The sequence below is a fragment of the Drosophila albomicans genome, chromosome 3 (assembly GCF_009650485.2).
Source record: "Drosophila albomicans strain 15112-1751.03 chromosome 3, ASM965048v2, whole genome shotgun sequence".
In the NCBI taxonomy this organism is placed as follows: domain Eukaryota; kingdom Metazoa; phylum Arthropoda; class Insecta; order Diptera; family Drosophilidae; genus Drosophila; species Drosophila albomicans.
Window position 1 is genome coordinate 29079170 of NC_047629.2, and position 19170 is coordinate 29098339.

The 19170-nt window shown below is 37.1% G+C and overlaps 4 protein-coding genes across 9 annotated transcripts; 2 read left to right on the top strand and 2 right to left on the bottom strand.

Annotated features, from left to right (window-relative positions):
• The first annotated feature begins 16 nt into the window (after positions 1-16).
• LOC117570487 (uncharacterized) lies at positions 17-1957 on the top strand. 3 transcript variants are annotated; one of them, XM_034252176.2, is made up of 4 exons: positions 17-206; positions 262-865; positions 934-1672; positions 1734-1957. In XM_034252176.2, the coding sequence occupies exons 1-4, from the start codon at positions 119-121 to the stop codon at positions 1932-1934; spliced, it is 1632 nt and encodes a 543-aa protein (XP_034108067.1). In that variant the 5' UTR covers positions 17-118; the 3' UTR covers positions 1935-1957. The 3 variants fall into 3 exon arrangements, with proteins under 3 accessions (XP_034108067.1, XP_051861369.1, XP_034108068.1); XM_052005409.1 differs by having other exon boundaries at positions 934-1676; positions 1734-1886; XM_034252177.2 differs by lacking the exon at positions 1734-1957 and having other exon boundaries at positions 927-1142.
• LOC117570489 (4-hydroxyphenylpyruvate dioxygenase) lies at positions 1856-3991 on the bottom strand. Its single transcript, XM_034252180.2, has 5 exons — positions 3902-3991; positions 3302-3328; positions 2854-3237; positions 2142-2795; positions 1856-2081 (listed from the first exon to the last, which is right to left on the bottom strand). Exons 1-5 carry the CDS (start codon positions 3902-3904, stop codon positions 2007-2009), a joined length of 1143 nt encoding a protein of 380 aa, XP_034108071.1. The 5' UTR covers positions 3905-3991; the 3' UTR covers positions 1856-2006.
• Positions 2596-17236, top strand: LOC117570491 (uncharacterized). 4 transcript variants are annotated; one of them, XM_034252183.2, is made up of 5 exons: positions 2596-2737; positions 11292-11718; positions 11794-11910; positions 16081-16206; positions 16946-17236. In XM_034252183.2, exons 2-5 carry the CDS (start codon positions 11394-11396, stop codon positions 17053-17055), a joined length of 678 nt encoding a protein of 225 aa, XP_034108074.1. In that variant the 5' UTR covers positions 2596-2737; positions 11292-11393; the 3' UTR covers positions 17056-17236. The 4 variants fall into 4 exon arrangements, with proteins under 4 accessions (XP_034108074.1, XP_051861370.1, XP_034108073.1 ...); XM_052005410.1 differs by lacking the exon at positions 2596-2737 and adding an exon at positions 7167-7183; XM_034252182.2 differs by lacking the exon at positions 2596-2737 and adding an exon at positions 10286-10519.
• On the bottom strand, positions 17235-19117 carry LOC117570488 (uncharacterized). Its single transcript, XM_034252179.2, has 2 exons — positions 18137-19117; positions 17235-18074 (listed from the first exon to the last, which is right to left on the bottom strand). The coding sequence occupies exons 1-2, from the start codon at positions 18865-18867 to the stop codon at positions 17627-17629; spliced, it is 1179 nt and encodes a 392-aa protein (XP_034108070.1). The 5' UTR covers positions 18868-19117; the 3' UTR covers positions 17235-17626.
• Positions 19118-19170: the final 53 nt, after the last annotated feature.

Consider the following 19170-nt stretch of genomic DNA (forward strand, 5'->3'; position numbering starts at 1 on the left):
AAGTGTGATCACTGATTGAATTCATAGTACAATTGCGGTCGCGCTCATTTTAATTAATAAGAAGTTAAAAGTTACTAGTGCAAAGGAATTTATTGTGTATTAAATTATTTAGTGAAAAATGATTTGTGCTAAGTGTGAAGGCAAGTCCGTGCAATCAGCTAAATGTGTTTTGAATGCATTGGAGAGTTTGAAAGTGCACTTTCAAAGTAAGTCTAACTTCTGTAGTTGCAATTCGTATTGGAATTATCTCTTTTGTTTTAGTGCTACAAGGCTTTTGCGAGGACAATGCAAATACGATTACACTATTAAAACAGCGCAATGAGAAACTTCACAATGCCATCGACTTGTTGCAGCAACAAAAGGAACGCAGCATCAAGTGCAGCCCCAAGCGTCGCAGGCCTTCACCTAAAAAGCCACGCCTGGAGAAAATGCCACAGACTGAATCACCAAAAATGCCTGAAAGTCAGAGTTCCTTGAACATGAACATAGCTCTGCAGCCGGATGACGAGGAGGAGGAAACTATTACGGAAACGGAACCAGCCATCAGTCCTTACAAGCCATGGGCAACACGACGTAAGCTAAACAAGACAAACTGTGAGAATGAACAACCGGTTGGGACTACAAAGATCATAGACAATAAGAATGAGTGGTTGACTAAATTACCAAAGGACAAATTGCCGGCACCCAAGACAAAAATGTCGTTAACACTGCGCAGCGATTCCCCCAAATTAAAGCAAACGCGTTTGCAGTTTGACGCCAACAACTCAACAAGAAATGCTACCATCGATAAAGATGTTATCGAGTCCAGTCCCAATTTGTATTCTACACTACGACATGCCAAGCAATCGCGCTCGCTCTTGCAGAGGTAAAGAATGTAACTAGTTAAATATAAGGCTGTAAAATAATGTTTAATAACCTATGACAAGTTTGCAGAGCCGACACCAGCAACGCCTTCGACGCCAGCGCCATCGCAAGCACATCGACGAAGAGCGAGAATAAGCCTGTTTTCGATATGGACGACGATGATTCGTTCTTTGATCAATGTCCAGATCCATCAGTGCCTAAGTCTGTTGATGCCTTACCTCCCTTAAGCGGCGTTTCAGATTCATCTAGCGTTGTAATGCTGCCACCGCCCACACAAGAGATTGTGTTCATTGACGACAGCATTGATGAAGCTAATCCGCCTTTAAACACCATGGATTTTATGGCGGAGGTGCTTAAAGCAGACGATAAAGCTTCGATGACCAAGTTACAAGAGTTTGAAGCTAAACTTATACGGGATCAACAAAAAGCAGCAACCACCTTAAAAATGGTAGAGCATCAAAGATCAGCGACCACCTTAAAAAGGATTGAGCATCAAAAAGCGTCGAATAGCCTAAAAACAGGAGACCAATTAAAGGATGCGACCAGTACATCAAGTTGCAACAGGGATCCACAATTAGCAGACAACAAATTAAAAGCCAAAGTGCCAGTGTATGTCAAGCTAGAGCAGTTTACAGAACAACCAAGCGGAATGGGCAATGAATCCACCAAGCTGCCAGAAGATTTTGATATTGAGGATGATGAGGAAGAAGAGGAGGAAGAAATATTTCCACGTCCCATTGTAGTTAAGGAGGAAAAAGAGGAGAGCTTGAAGGAAAGATATAACATCGATTGCGATCAGTGTGAAAAGGCAAGTATATCTTTGCGAAATTGAACAAATTCCTATTTTTACATTAATCTTTTCTTTGTAGTTCATAAATTTCATGGGAGCCAATATGACTGACCTTCAGATACGTGAATATCTGTGCAATTGTCGGCACTTCGATCACCGCGAATTAGATCACAATACGCCCGATGGCTTTTGGAATCCACATATGGTATCGTTTGCTGAAGATGATCCTCGTAACAAGGTGTACGTTGATCGACGCTTTGTGAATCAAGCAAAGAAGTAACAGACAAAAGACTTAAACTGCATAGATATTTTATTGCAAAAAGCTCGCATTATTTGTACATGAAATTATTATTTACAAATTGCCGCGTTTTTCCTGCTCGATCTCGATGGCTGTGAACAGCGACTTGAAGTTGCCAGCGCCAAAACCCTGTAAATGAAAAACAACTTAAATTTAAGCACCTTATGTTAAGACAACCATATCACTTACATTATGATTGAAACGCTGAATAACCTCCAGGAAGAGTGTTGGCCTGTCCTGCGTGTTCTTAGTGAAGATCTGCAACAGGTAACCATTCTCATCGAAATCAACCAGAATGTTAAGTTTCTTTAATATCTCCATGTCTTCCTTGATATTAGTACGACTATGCGACAACTGTTCCTGCAGAATATCGTAGTACGATGGTGGAATCGTCAAGAACTCAGTGCCACGTGCTCTCAAGTTGCTAACAGCTCCAATAATATCGTCAGTGTTTAAAGCAATATGCTGAACACCAGCACCGCCATAATAGTCGACATACTCTTGGATCTGCGATTTCTTCTTGCCATTGGCCGGCTCATTGATGGGCATCTTCACTGTCTCCTCGTAGTTGGCCATCACAATGGAACGCAGCGCCGAGTACTCCGTATGGATCTGCGAATCATCCACAGACCAGAAGCGATGGAATTGCAAAATGCGTTCGTACCAAGCGGCAACGCTCTCCATTTCCAAATCGGGTTGATTGCCCACCACATGATCAATGAAGTTCAGCTTAGCTGGTGGCAAACTCTTCAAAAGCACATCCTGGGCACTTTGCTGGTAACCAGGTAAGAAGTCACCCTTGTAACCATTACGCTCCACAAAAGTGTGCGTGGTATCACCGTACTAAAATAGGGAAATTATTATTACTTTAATTGGAGTGAATGAGTTGTAGTTGATTTACCGTCTTAATGGTGGCGAATCTCACAACGCCATGCTCATCCTTTTCCTCCCAGATGTTGCGCACGACTTCGGCTCCACGCGATACTGCCAAATTAAAGATTGCATTCAAGTCCTCCACTTCGAAGGCCACATCCTTGACACCATCACCGTGCTGCATCAGGTGCAAGCCATGGTCCTTGTCATCGGTCGTGTACGCCGAGACGAACACAAAGACAATCTTATTCTGTCGCACCGCATGCTTTGCATAGCGTCGCTCTCCGGTCTCCAATCCCTGGTAGCCAAGTGGTTCAAAGCCCAAACGGGTGGTGTAATAACTGGCCGCCTGCTTGGCGTTACCAACGTAAAACGTTAGATGATCAAAGCTTAAGAATGTGCCGGCTTCTGGCTGTTTTTAAAGAAAGAATCATATTAATGTTGGGCTTGACTTTTATAAACGTTTGGAGACTTACTTTGGTTCCTTTGTCAGTATAGCTTGTCTGTAAATTTATGCAAGAGAAAAGAAAGTTTGGTGTTAAGTATTTAGGATTTTTAAAGTATCTTTCCTCAGTTGAATCTTTCAAATAGAACCTTACAAGCTTGGGATTACCACATGCCAACTGTCAATACGAAATACTTCTAAAGCAATACAACATTTATTTAAACTTATTTTAATTTTCTCATTTCCAAGCTCCCAAGGGCAAACATAACCTTACAAAATCAGCAGTTTTCCATATTACATCATTCAAACTCGCACATAACCTCAAACATTAAACTTCATTAAGTAAACTTCTGATGTTAATTATTGTAAAATTTCTAATTCTATGAAGTGCATACGTTAGAAATACAACTTGTGAATCGTATAATCTGGCAATAAGAATTATAACCTCACAAAATACAACAGTAATCACAATTTTATTATAGGAAGATAACCTCACAAATTGAAATAACATTAACGAATTTAAAGAATCACGAACGTGATTTAATCTTCGGGTTTCCACAGTTACAACTTTCCAGATTTTTTTATATTTTTAAATATTGTAAATTTTGTAAAACTTTCTTTTTTTTATTACCATTATCACTCAGACTCAATTTTTTCTGAACTCTTCCTCACACGCGATTTTTATTAGTATTCCGTTGATCTTCAGGCGATCTTCACGAGTTGACTATGGCTTGGCCATGCTGAAATCACGCCTTATATACTCCCCAGATCAGTTCCAGATCAGATGGAAATCCTGTACCCATCTGATAACTCATTTAAATATATGTCAAACTAGTATTTTGTTTACTTGGTTTTCAAGAGCGGGTTTATTTGTTGTTGTTATAGGTTTAGATATTCGCATACTTAAATAGAAATTTGCAATAATTTGTTTACTAGAACAGGTGGCGTTGCTGTGTCCGTTTAATTTATGCAATTTGTTCGTTTGTTTATAAACTTTAATTGTTTTCATTCTTTTAGCTTGGCAACTAGACATATCATATCTGTAAAGATATTTTTGCTCTATTAAGTTTATTTCCAGTACATTATGTTGTTCATTGAAATTCATATGATATGGAATTGTTACTTTGTTATTTTATAACATTTTGCCGGCCAGCGATTTAAATATTCATGAATTCCAAAAGTTTTTGGGTGCCACGCGCTCGTCTTGAGACTTGATTATAACTGGATTGTGTTGCGAGCCCCCAAAACTTTTGTTGATTTCAAATACATAAAAATCGGATTGAAGCTATTCTAAAAGTAATATATAATTTTTTATAGAGTTAAACTGGTATTAACAATTGATAATTGTTTTTGTTATTGTCTATTATATTACGTGAGAAATACGTTGGATTGCTTTGAGATTTTTTCCACACAATGCACATTATGCAGTTGTCAACACATGTTGCTATAATCCTATTTTATTTTAAAAAAATTGAATTGAATTTTTGTTGTTGAATATTAGCAAATTTTGTGAGCTAAGTAGATTGACAGGTTCAACCTGCAGTATTTTCATATACGTAGTCTAAAATAGAAGTTTATTATAACGGACTTTACTATTTATAGATTATACACAAGTGCATATTTGATAAAACACAGCGATATAATAGATTCTTCTTAGCGCTTATTGTAACTTTTACGCTTTACTTATTAAATTATTCACAAGACTAATCGACTGCGTAATAATGTAGCAACAATTTGTTATTAAGCAATCGCGGTAGTTGTGTTTACTCTTTTTCCTATAATTGTGCAACGGCATACGATAGAAAAATTTATAATGAAAGGCCATTTTCATGATGAAAATATATTTATCTATTAACTGAATAATAATCGGTAATATAAAAACGCTCAAGTCCGAAACAAAATTTCTTTTATGTTTTTTTCGTTTATTTTCATTACAATTTTTATTCTTTTTAGAACAAATATTTAGAGACATATTCATTTAATAAATAAAAGCAATATTTTACATTAGCGAATTCTTAGAAATATTTCTCTCTGGAGTAATTTGTATGGAATGTTATGATTGTTTATCTGATTTACATGTAAACAAATAACACAATAAATCCGCATTATGGATTTTCTGAAGATGACTTTATTGTGTTTAATTTTTTTGAAAAGGCATTTCCAATAGTAGTTTTTTTTTTGTTACAACAACTGAGGTAATCTGGAAGATACAGCGTATCTCTACGTCAATCAGTTTGCCACTTGTTTTTCTGCAAAAGATTGCTTAAGTACACATTTTAAAGTAGTTTCTGCAGTATCCATTCCATTTCCATTTTTATTGTCGAGCAGATTGTTAATGGCACTTTTGGCATGTGCCATCAATGCGACAATGGCTGCCTCATCCTCATAGCTTTGCTTCCCGCCCGCAATCGTCGCTCCCTTTTGGCCCTCTTGTGCCCTAATAAGCCAATCATAATAAATGTCAAGCATTGAATTGGCTTCTTGCCAATGGCCACTTGTGTGTGCCCAGTTCTCCTTCTCTCCGTCGAGTGTTCATCATTAGTTCGTTTGCCAGCTGCTGCTGCTGTGCTGTGCTGGGTTGGAGACATTGTCTGGGGGCTAATCATTAATACTTAACCGCTTCAGTTCATGCGTCGCGTCGCTCATACGCCCCGTTTGCGTTTTGGTAATTTTTTTCGCTTTTCTGTCTAGTATTTTTAGCAACGCTATAGCCACACACATAAATCGATTCAAGACGAACGACTAATTTAAGATTGTGAAGCAGATGCCTCCAAAAGATTGCCAAACACCTGGCATCATGTGAATGTCCCATTTGTCAAGTGCCTGGCAGAGAAACTGCCCTATCCCAAGTTTGACTTATGATGGCATCGCTGAAAAAGCCTGTTTATAGCTTTATTTGAATTCCTTTAATTTATGCATTTCTCCTTGGCAAGTCAGATTGCTCTAAAGTTTACCAATCTCATTAAATATTTCTAGATGGACTTTCTATATATTGATATTAGTTTGATGTGCTAGCTTTCGATTTCACTTGATTCTCTTTATAATATAGTACATATTTATAAATCAGCTAAATTATTTCATAATAATTAATAAATTCATAGCATTATGAATCTCCAACTTCTAAAACTTTTCAAATTGCCTTAGTAAGTTATACTTGATATTTATTTTCGGAATTCCCCAGTCTGCGCACCTGTCACAAGTTGACTTTAATCAAATATTTTCCCAATTCCCCAAACCGAGTTCCCAGAAACTGCACTCGTAACATACCCTTAACATTTTGTCCATTAGCCTAAGCAAACCAATTCGCGTGATACCCAGACATATGCGACATGAATTCCGATTCGGTTCTTCAACTCCATCTCTCTAACACAGACTCTGTTGTCCTTGTCGAAGGATATTTGCTGACTGTGCTGCGCAGGTTTATTTGGGTTTGATGTGGGTAGCCTGTTGCTCCTAATGAAGATATTAAATTACGCTTAACCGTTAGCACGCTCTGCCTCTCTCTTACACACACTCTCTAACTCTGTTACTATATTGCTCTCTTTCTGGCTGACTACCTTTGGCAGTGGACTCTCGCTCTGTCTCTCTGTCTGGTTGAGGGCATTGCCAGCAGCTTGTGAAGTTGCTTTGGGGGTTGCTTTGCTTTGCTTTCGACTTGGAGGGTGCAAGGACTATGCCACAGGACAAAGGATGTTAGCTACTGTTGTCGCTGTAGTTGTTGTTGTTTTTGTTGTTCTAGCCGCAAGCTGTCGGCGCCGCCTTGTCGACATTTGCGTTACGCTTTCAGTCGCCGTTTGAGTCTCGATTATTACGCTTCTAAAAAACCTAACAGCAAATAGAAAAACAAACGGTGGAGAAAAGAAACTAAAACTAAAAATGAAACTGAAATTGTTTATTTAATTTAAAAAGCGTGGTAACTACAACAACAACAAAATACTATTCTAAAAGCCAAACGAACTTGAACTGTCGCTGATTTTGTAGTGACAACAACAATAAGCATTAAAATAATGTCTAAAAATCATTTGTCGCCATCTATTTAGCTATTTTTTGTTGTCTTGTTTTGAATATTGACAAATTTGTGAACGCGCAGCCACGATTAAAATCTCTATGTGCCCCCCTCTCGACCAGCAGCATCAACACAACAATGTAAATATTCAAACTATGCACAGTCTAAAGAGCATTTCAATGTAGTCCGTCTAGTTGAGGTTTTTGGAGCGCATTTAAAAATAGTTTCATTTAACATAACAATGTTATAATGTTTTATAACTTGGCCGATTTGCTTGCTGATTGAGATAGTTCAGTGTGAAAATGTTCATAAATTTTACGCACTCTTTTTTGTTCGTGTTTGTGTGTGTGTGTATATCTAGTTTTTAAAGTTGCCATGACGCTGGTTGTAAATTTAAAATGCATAGCGCCAGCTGCTTTGGGTGCTGCACCAGTTCTTGTAAAACTGTACACAGTGCTGTTCAACCCGCACGCGTTTTGATAAGACAGCTCATGAACTGCGACGACAGCTGCTGCAGTGGCAGTGCTTGTAAAACTGTCAGCGATTGTAGCAGCTGTGTAAAAGTCGCGCGCGTTTTGTGTGCGTTTTTTGTTTAACAAGGCAGTAAGACCAGCTGCAATATTAAAGAAATCATTTGAGTTGTATTAATATTATATTAAATTTAATATTTTGAAATATAATTTTTTTAATTTTTGAGCAAAGTTATGAAATTGTGCACATTTTAAAATTACCTTTCACTTTAGTTGCCATTTAAAAAAGTCGCTCGCGTTTTCCATATTTTCGTGCTCAGGTTGAATCACAAAATAAACATGTTTCATGCAAATTTAGCAAATCTAATTGAAGTTCGCGTGTCGTACGCCAATTCAAGGCCTTTCGACAGGATGTTGCCTCCCCCCTTAGCAAGTGCCACCCCATTTCAATCAGCTTGATGTCAGTTTGACACACCAAGAGTTATGCCCCAGAGATGTGATGACGCTCCCTTTTGACCTTGACATAAATATCTGGTCACAATATCCTTTTTATTGAGCTACCTTGTCATTTGCATTTCCATTTATAAATACAACACTTTCGATGTCGTCATATTCCTTGAGATTTATATATTTAATATAGGCGCTTGCTGGAATCACAAAAGAAAACAATAACCGCCCACAATTTGTAGGCCAAAACATTTAATAGACTTTGTGTAATACTAGATAGTAGAGCTCATAAAATTCGCTTTTCAAATAAGAAAAGATCGCGATCGAGCGATGACTAAAAGTTACCCTGTAGTCAGCTTTTACCTCAATAAATTCTTTAAATTTAAATTATTATTAGTATTACAATAATCTAAGTTATTATATTTAGAAGTATAAATCACTTTTCCTTCTTTATAAAGTTACAATTGTTTTCTTAATTTTTACATTTCTTTTATGATCTTCAAGAAATTTTCAAGTTAGTTTCTGCGAGGTATCTAAAAGTCCACTTTTTATGCAGTTTTCTTTTCATTTCGAGTAAAGGGTATAAAAGCACTGCAGAGGCACATAAAGATTTACGATGTGGCCTAGAGTGAGGGAACGAGGGGCGTCATAACAGGTTGCAGCAGCGGCGACGCATCACAACAATAAACAAATAATGCCGCCAGCATGGGGAACCCCCTTCCTAAGTCCTCACCAGACTTCAGATGAAGAAGAACTTCAGCATCGCACATCGTTGATGTGAATTTTATGTTATTTTTAAAAACACACAAATATGAGATGAATATAGAACTACTTGTGTACCCCCAGATAGGGATGCGCCGCGCTTCTCTGCTGGGCCTCTGGGTGTTAGGTGAGCATAAATTATAAAAATATTTCAATGTGTGTCAGATATTGCATGCCCAGGCAGCCCAGGAATGTTGTACTGCGTGTTCTGCATGGTTTTCAACAAATTACCAGAGCTTATTAAGTGTCATCTTATTAATGGACCATCCGATGGTTTTTCTACTCAATTTCGTTGGTTGCACTAATTAAACGACTGTTGATAGGTTCCCCTAATCGGTAGATTGTTCGACCATCAAACGGAACAAAGTTTTAATGTGCGAGTAACATATTTATTAATGGGGATAAATGATAGATGTAACAATTTTGTATATTTAAGAAATATAACTATATTGCAGTCGAATTCTTAACACTTTGGGGAAAGTAAATAGTGATTTCTCATTTCTGCGAATACCTTTTGTTATATCAACAAATTGGATCATACAATTACATTCTTTATCATTGGATGCACCTTTTACAAATTCTTCTTTATTTACTTTCGTATCTTAAGTACAAATGTCCGGCGGGACCCAGGTGATAATTTGATAATTGGGTTGTATGAACGACATATACATTTATATGTGGACATAAACTTTTTTATTTGCAATTGCATTTTGGATTACAATTGCAAAGTACACATTGATAAGATGAAATAACGCTTTTCATGGTAACTTTTAAAGAGGGCGTGTTACTATCTTATTGTAGTATACATATACATATATGTATCATATGTGTAAACTAAAAACTTGGTAAACTTTAGAACAATCGCTTCTAACAAAATCTAAGTTTGCTTTTTAAATAGGTTAGCAATGAGTATCATCCCATCCCCACCTAATCTTTTATCAACTGTTGACTATTAGTGTAGCTTTCATTGTATTGTATTATAAAATATTTGTTGTTAATTATCTTTTTTGTTTTATAAGCTTACATAAGTTTAAACAGCTGATGGAGTTCTTTGGATTTTAAGTAGTTTACAGAGTGACTGCTAGTCGTGATCCTCTTCAATTGCAAACATTGATAAGCCGAGTTTATTTACTTTGTATGGCGCAGCTTTTTGGGCAATGCGAAACCCTTTAAAGGTAGCCACAGCGGCTACGTTGACGTTCACTTGTGTGAGAATAATTCGCTGCTTAGGGGCAACCCCACAAAGTCAACGCCAGCTGCGAAAACACGAAGCAACACGATTCGATACGAAGCGACACGACTCGGATCGATTCGTTTGTTTGCTTTGCATCGCTCAGAGTGAATTTGCATAGCCAGCGTAACGGACGTCGAAGCCGACGCGCGTCGAAGTCAACTCATCGTCTCGTTGAGTTGTTATTATTTTCTTTCTGCGAATAAACGACGCGGCGACGCATTCTATTTCATTTCTCCTTCTAGTCGTGATCATTTTAGAAAAATGATTTTCTTAGTCGAAATGATTTTCGTTTTTTGTGTAACTTAAATTTATGAATGGAGAACGCGCTGAGTGAGTTGCCGAATTGCTGCATCATAAATTATGCGTCAAATACCGAAAATATTTCTATTTCAAATGGAAATACCAAATAATTTATCAGAAACTAAGTGGATGAAAGATGGACATTGAAATGTTGAAATTACAGCTGCAAATAAATGACGACAAAGTGTAGTGAATGATTCAATTTGAGTAAAGTATTGAAAACTGATAAATGCCAACAAAAATTTGGTACAAAATGGTTGAAAAAAGTTTTTAAAATGTTAAATAGTTTGCTGGAATTGAATGTTCAAAGAAAAGTTGTTTATTAAAATTTCAAAAGATGAGAAATTAAAATAATAAATAAATTGGGTTATTCAAATATATTGCATATGGAAGCTAAAGTAAAAACAATTAATACAAAGTTTCAACGATCTTGAACTTTACTTAAAATACAGTGAAATCAACTTAAAGTGACTGATTCTTAAATGGTGGTTCAGCTTGCATAAAATAATAAACTATTTTAATTAAAATAATAATAAATAATCATTTCAAGTGTTCAACTAGTCGTGAATATAAGAAACTCAACACGCTTCCATATCTAAAAAATAAAAAAAGCACGAAATACAATCTATGAAACTGTCAAAGCAATTTTCTAACTCGATCCATAAATAACAAGAAACCAATCAGCTGTAAAACGACAATCCACAGAGAACTTTATATACTTAGCATATAGTACTTAAGAGTCTAAGTACTCGAAATATTTCCAACATACATATTAATGCGACATCTCTCGTCTAACACTTAGCTCGACTCACGGAACGTATTAAATTACCACTTGAAGCAGTCATTGGAAAATGGAAAACAAATAAACTAATTATTAGAATTGAAAGCCACAAAGAATTTATAAATGAAAAATATGAGTAACACGAGAGAAAATCGCATCGAGTGCAACATGACGAATGCTGACTGTAGTTCCTGCCAAAGATTACAAAGTGCGCGCAATAAGCGAAGTAATAACTTTGCTATAAGTTTAACATTCCCGCAACTCTTGTTGCTGCTGTTGCTTAGCCTCAGTTCGACCTTGGCGGCGCCACAAACCTCCTGCATAATGTGCAACAAGGAAGATCTGCAGCCAAGGGAGCCAACGATCAGCGCCAGCTACGAAGAGTTCACTTTCGATCATCAGGTGAAGCGTCAGGATGCGATTCAAGCATTGCGCGCATACAATGAAAGTAAGTCTCTCTCTCTCTCCCTCCCTCCCACTCTCACTCTTAGCTAACTAAATGTGATGCTCTCACTTTCGACAGCTCATGAAACACAGAACTCTTGCAACACGAAAATGTGCACAGCGCAAGTCGTGAGATATTGCTTGAGTCCGCAGTTCCTCAACGATCATTGCTGGTGCGAGATGCAGCATTCAGAAGGTGAGTGAGAACTTATGATATTTATGAGTCCAAGCAGCAGCCAAAGTCATAACCACAGCAGCAACCACAGCCACAGCCATCAGCATCAGGCACACATGGCGCTTAACAATAACAAACAAAAAACGCTCGATTCTCACAGGTAAACAAACAAGTGGAAAATTGTGGAAATTAGTTGGACAAATGAAAATGAAAATAAAAACGTTGGCGAGTGCCACTAACCCAGTTGCTTGCAACTTGCAGCTTGCAGTCAGCAGACGAGCCAAGCCCAAGTAAAGCTTCATTAACCCATTACAGCCAACCATTTTGATGGGCTAATGAGTAGCTGGCACGCAACTTGAACAGTTTCAAGATGATGCAAACCAAGCACACCGCTAAACTGTTCCATAATTGGGCATCTGCCCATCTCCCTATCTCTCTCCTTTCTCTCTCCCTCTCTCTTCGTCTTCGTCTCTCTGTCTGTCGCTTCATTAGCACGTGGCCATTACGGAAGTGGTTAAATGTTGTGGTCCACATGAATAAACCGCAGCTACGCTCCATTGCATTGATTTGCATACAGCTACAGTTGTCAATCGATTTAATGACTGACTATAATGCCATTTAACTTCCATTTAAAATCATTCTTTTTTCATATACTCAATAGTTAAGACATCAAATTTTATTCAAATTTAATTGTCAGTTTGCAATATTGAAAATCTTGATTTCGCTCCTATAAATTTGATAAAACGTTCGTTGATACTATTTAAATCAATTCTATTAATTTTATACAACTGTAGTTTGAGCATTAGTTGCTCATTATATTTTTAATAAGTCAAAAACTGATGTTCACAGCAACATTTTCATTAAATTTCGAAAGCAACGTAATCGTTTTTCAATTATTACTTATTAATTTTATAAAAATTTTGTTTGGTTCTTGCATAGAAACAAATATTTACAGCACAAAATTTTCATTTAATTTCGAAAGCAACGCAATCATTGGACATTCTTCAAGAACGATATCTTTTCTGTACCTTGAAGCTTTCATAGCGTGGCCTCACTGTTATTAAACTCACATTCCAAGTGTCCAAGCGTCAGTTTATAATTCTCCTTGATTTGTTTTGTTCTCTTTGCATTTTATTATCTTTTTTGTTTTTTCTGTTCAAATTGTTGTTGCATTGGCTGGCGTCTCTGTTGTGTGTTGCTGGGTTCGGCACTTGGTAGCATTTTCTACACTTGAATGATTTTCTTCAAGGCGTGCACAATTTTCCGTTTCGCATTTTCCAAATGCACTCGAAATACAAATTGTTCTCCGAGTTCAACTAAATGCGCGCATTAAATTTAATTTTCTGTAGTTTTATAGACTCATTTGGTGCGACTGGTGTTTATGGCCACTTACCAGAGGTTGTCTACAGCGGTGGCTATCCTCAACAAAGCCTTCAATTATATATTGCACTCAACAAGTTAATAACTCTTGACTTTATTTTGATTGAATACTTGGAAGGAAGAGCCCTACATGTAATCGTATTTGTTGAATCTAGATAGGATTTTAAGACCTTACTTCCTTTCTGTTTCCTGATTGTGATGCCATCATGTAATAGCTAGTAATCTTATTGTTATGATTAGATAGAATGACAGAAAGAAATGTTATACAACTATTTCGAAAGTGAGGGAAATTATAAAGTGTTATCAATATTTCGAAGTATTCTCGAAATGTAAGGACAATAATTAACACTGTAATGGTGATTAACTATTATTTACTATCATATCTGTGTTCATACTGAAGGGTGTTATAAGAAAGATTAGATAGATAACGCAGATAGTTTAAAAATATTTCGAAAAGTAGAGAAATTTCCAAGGGTTATCAATATTTCGAAATCTTCTCGAACAGTAAGAACAATAATATTTTTAACTGTATTTGTAACAGCTTTTTATGTTAATATTGAGGTGTTATACGAAAGATTAGATAGATGACACAGATATTTTAAAAGTAAGGGAAATTTCAAAGGGGTTATTCATATTTCGAAATCTCCTCGAACAATACTGTTAATACTGTTATAATAAGGATTGGATATTATGACCCATAAAACTACTTCGATAATTTTGAATGTCTTGAAATCTTTTCAAACAAAGTCGGATAAAGTTAATACTATTATTCAGTACAAAAAATTTTAATTTTATTTATGACTAATATCTTAATACCTTCTAGAATCAATTTCAAGATTTACAGGGTATTTTCAAGTTTTATTCATTTTTGCTCTATATTTTACCGAACTATAACCCCATGTTGTTCTCCAAATGTCGCCTTATCAGGCATCGAAAACATTTCGCGCGTTCTTATCAATAAATCTAGCTTGTATTCGCGTCTAACAAAACGATCGACTGTCTTCTTTATAACATGATGTGTAATTCGAGTATATAAATAAATATTTAGGATCGATTGTAGACATATTTTCGCTACTGGCTTTTGATTTTATTTAATATGCAACGCCTCGAGCGATGACAATAACAACAATTTTTATTCATGTTACGTGCCTCTAATAACAATGCCCCCAACACCTGCTTCGATGCGTTGTTGCAACCTGTTCTATGAATGAAAAAATGTCTTGCTTTCTGGCCACATTGCGGGTGGTTATGGTCTTCTGGCCAAATGTTGTTGTAACGTCTTTTTATTTTGCCATGGTTGTAACGCCATTTGATTATAGTTTTTTGCCAATTAAAATTGCCGATAATTTGCATACATATTATTTTTGATATTTCTAATATGATTAACGTCATAGTGTTTGCCTTTGTGTGTTGTGTGTGTGTGCCGACATTTGATGAATCACAACACAATGCAATTAAAACGAGGAAGCAAAGATTCGAAAAGTATTATTTTTCTACAATTCTCAAATTATTTCTTTAATCAGAAAAAGTTAAAAATAATTGCAAATAGTTTTAATGTGTTGCATTTTGTTTTAATCTTTTGCTGAGCCACTTAAGAAACTTTATTTATAAAATATGTTTCAATAAATGCAACATATAAATTATAATTATATCTGTTGCCAATGACGCAATCAATCATTTTCAGTTAACGATTGAAATTTATATTTATTCTTTTAAACTTCTATTGTGATCTGTCGATTTGCATGAATATATTGTGGTTTGTTATCACGTCCTCGTCTCGCTTTGTGTCAGCTGTCTGTAAAGATTAATAACACAATTGCGAACAGCAAATTGATCTAACATTATTAAATATAGCGCGACTCATGTCAATTGGCATTAAATTTAAAATAATTACATAATTGGCTAAATATTTTTGTGACACGCAGCTTCGCCAGCAGCCTCAGCAGCAGAACAATGAAATCTCTCGTTCAATTTGGGGAAATGTTAATTTATTAAAATGAAACGGGCATCAAAACGTTTTTATAAACAAATGTGTAAACAATTTTCTCCCAAGTTCGACAACAATATTTAGTCTCAATTTTCTATGGTTTGCTTAAATTATTTGTTGATTTTGGCTATGCTCTCAATAAACATATTCTATTTTATTGATTTCCGTTTCTACTTAAACTTATTTGAACTGAAACTATAATAATGCTCAAATTTAAGTGCTCAACGCTCATGTTTTATTTGTAGAATATAAAAAGTTTTAGAACAGCATGATGTCAAGGGCGGAAAATAAATTCCAAGTTTGGCATTTGCAGTTTTCAACGAATCTTTTATGATTGACAGCGACAGCTGATTATATAGAATCATGTTTATTTCCAATTTGTCTGTATGGAATCCCTAGATGCTAGCCAACTTTAAAGACTAAAGCTTATAGATTCGTACGTGGTGCAATATTATTCCATTTTTTGGAATAGCGACCCCATAAACTAAATATTATGAATCCAATGTTGTCAGCATTTATACAAAGAAACTATCTTAGCTCTATGCACGTAGATACATTTTGAAACATACATCTGAAACATTTGTAAACATGTGAACAAAAGCGAAATTTATTTATTGTTATTACATTTTTCTTATACAAATCTTGACTAAGCGAGTACTTAATGAACATACTATATAAGGAATTCTCGCAGTTCAATAACTGCAGCTGACTGCAAACGAATCCGAATGCGTATGTTTTGTTAATCGATTTATAGATAGCCATGTGGTTTTATAAATTTGCAAACATCATTTACTCATGTGTACTATATCATCTTGTCTTTGCAGAGGGTGTACCCTATGTGCCACATGTCTGCTATGTGGGAGAAAAGGTCTATGCACCATCGCTGGGTTCCTGTTTTACGTTTCAAGAGATCAAGGAATGCTGCTGTGCGCCCGTCTTGGTCAAAGAATGTAAGTCTGCTTGGTATATATAATATAATCAGTAATCAATGTTAAATGATGAATCCACTCAACACACACACACACCCTTGCACAGATTAACAATGCGTTGCTAATTTTATAATGTAAACAAATTCATATATACTCTCGCACTCAAGGCTGCAAGTTCATCATATCAACACACGCAGCAGCATCAGCACAACAAAAAATCAAATCATGATAATTAGATTTAGTTTATAATGCTAATTGGAATTACTCACAACGTTTTTGGTATTCAGCCCACCATCAAATTCCTATACGTGTTGCCTTAAATCATAAATTTAAAGCATAATTAATAGCGTGTATATTATTCTTTCTCGAAATTCACTTGAACGAACAGCTTCTCTCTCGGTCAGGTCAATAAACATAACACTTTGGTCCAGTCGTAAATAAATATGAGTAAATTTGCTAAATAATTGAACTATTTGGAGGCACATGCTAAGTTTTTACAGTTGCTCATTAAATTGGCAACGGTATCAGCTATCAAACGAAATATTAGCACGAATTGAAGGCGTTGATTAAAGTGTGGAAAATTTAAAAACTATTTGCTTATTTGTTTAAAACTGAATTTTAGAATTTGAATGACCGAGATTTTGTTGTAAATTACATAATATCAGCGCATGAATGCGTCAGACTATAAATGAAAGCGAAATTAGAATTAACTTTAAATAAATTACGATATTTCTAATTCATTTATTTTTGTCTCTTGCAGGGCGACACATTTCCGGCGCTTTATCGGCTACACCAAAGATCGTGCTAACTTCTTTGTTAGCTGCACTCGCATTGTTAAATTGGCGCTGCAGAAGACGAAGCGTTTGTTAAAGCTTACAACTTAGGGGCGGTCTTTGGGGGTTTTATAAATAAACTTACAATCTAGTGAAACATAGTCATGAACGACGCATTATAAGAAGTCGAAAAATCAAACTATTCATAAGAGATTTAAGAAATGTATGTATTTAAGAGTTAATAAATATAATATAAATTTTTATATAACTTAAATGGGGTTTAATGTTTTTTTAAGTGAGATGAATGCATCTCTCTCATCTATGCATATTGGTTGTACAATTGGTAGTTTACATGCTTTATTTTATTCATTTGTGGTATAGTATTTATATATATATAATTCGCTTAACTAATTGCGGCTGAATCGGCAGCTATCATAATCAGATGTGGCATGCACATAATACAAACAATAATAAACAAAACATGAACAAATTAAAATATGTAATGCCTATACGAAAATGGCAAATATCGTTGCTTGACTCCTAGATAAATATATATGTATAGTTTGTTGCTTGCTTAAACGTCTAAACACGGTCCACTAAACCTCGAGTTCAGCAAGTCGGCCTTAAGTCTATATGTAGTCTCCCACCTCTCCGTTGGCTGATTGGTTCTATAAGCTGGTTCGGCTATTCAGCGTACGCTGTAAGGCATTAACACACGACAGCACATCCTCATAGTCCTTCGACCATTCACGTAAGTTGCGCTCGAGTGTTTCCAGTCGCGTCTGTCCCAGCCGCATGCCTCCATGCTTGATGGCCGCATAACAGGAACATGCCAACAGCTTAAAGCATTGCCTTCGCACAGCATTGTGTGAATTGCTTTCCCAGTTCGGCGTGCTGGCCACACACTGCCAGGCCATGCTCACATAGTCGACCAGGGCATCCCAGTGCGTTGAATCGTGCAGACGCTTCGCTTGCGTTTGCAGTACGCGCTTAAACTCGTTTAGATGTATGGCAGCCTTGGAGTATGCAGCGGCGTCAGTTTTCTTGCACAGTCGCGATGTGGGCAGCGACTTGAATATCAGCCGCTTAGCATAATGCAGCTCCTGCTCCAGCAAACTGCAAAAGACAAATGCGCTAGATGTTATGGCAAATTGAGTTAAAAAAGTTGCATGACTCACCTGATGTCTGGCGTGGGCAATTGTGCGCGTATCTGCTCCTCGGCACTCTGTGTGGCTGTTGGCGTTTCCTGTTTGATATTGCACATGATCAAGTCGATGAGTTGCTGTTGGGACAGACCCTGCAGCAGCTCTGGCAGCGGCACATCGCTGTTTGTCTGCGCCACAGGACGATCATCCATTTTCAGCTTCTTCACAATCGGTGTGCCTGGCCACAGTTGTTGCTTTGTGCTGGTTAGTTTGATGGGTGAATACGTTTCGATGGGTGTCGGTTCCGGTGGTGTGCTGCCCATGGTTAGGCGTTTACGCGGTGAGCTGCGCAGTATCATGCCACTGGTTAATTGCAGATTTTTCGTTGGTGTTCGCTGAAAGGGACTGCGTATTGAGCTGCCGCTGCTGCTGCCACCGATGCCAATGCCGACGCCATTGAGCTTGTCCGGTGAGAACGTCGTTGTGAGGCGGCGTCGTCCGCGCTGCCGTATGATTAGCTCATCAGGCGAGGGCAACGGCGCAAAAATTAAGTCCTGCTCCTGTCCCACATTCATGTTGTCTACTCGAAGCCCCAGGCCGCCGCCGCCGTTATTTGGTGTATTGACTGTGGCTGCGGGCGTTGGTTCATCGGGTGTCCGTCGATTGGCGTTGGTGGGTGTATTCGCCACACGCAGCGCCTCCAGGCGATCCGGTATTTCGGCCAGTGCCATGCGAGTCTGCAGTGTAGGCGTCGTTGTCGTCATTGTTGTTTGGTTTGTTGCCTGCCTGAGTTGAGGTTGCTCTTGTGATTGCTGCTAAAACAAACGCAAAATACGCAGGCTACGCCCTGCGTTCAATGCACACCGTTTGTTGTTTGAAGGTCGCTGGCTGTATTTGATGCAATTTGTACTTGACTCAACCAATTACCTTGCCCGTTGCTAGACTATTTCTATTTTGTTTAGTTTTGTTTGCCAAAATTGCGCCAATTCATATGGCAAGCAGAGACAGGGCTACCAAATACCTTTAGGGTTGCCGCCTTCCAATATTGTCTGCGCATCTATCCGGCA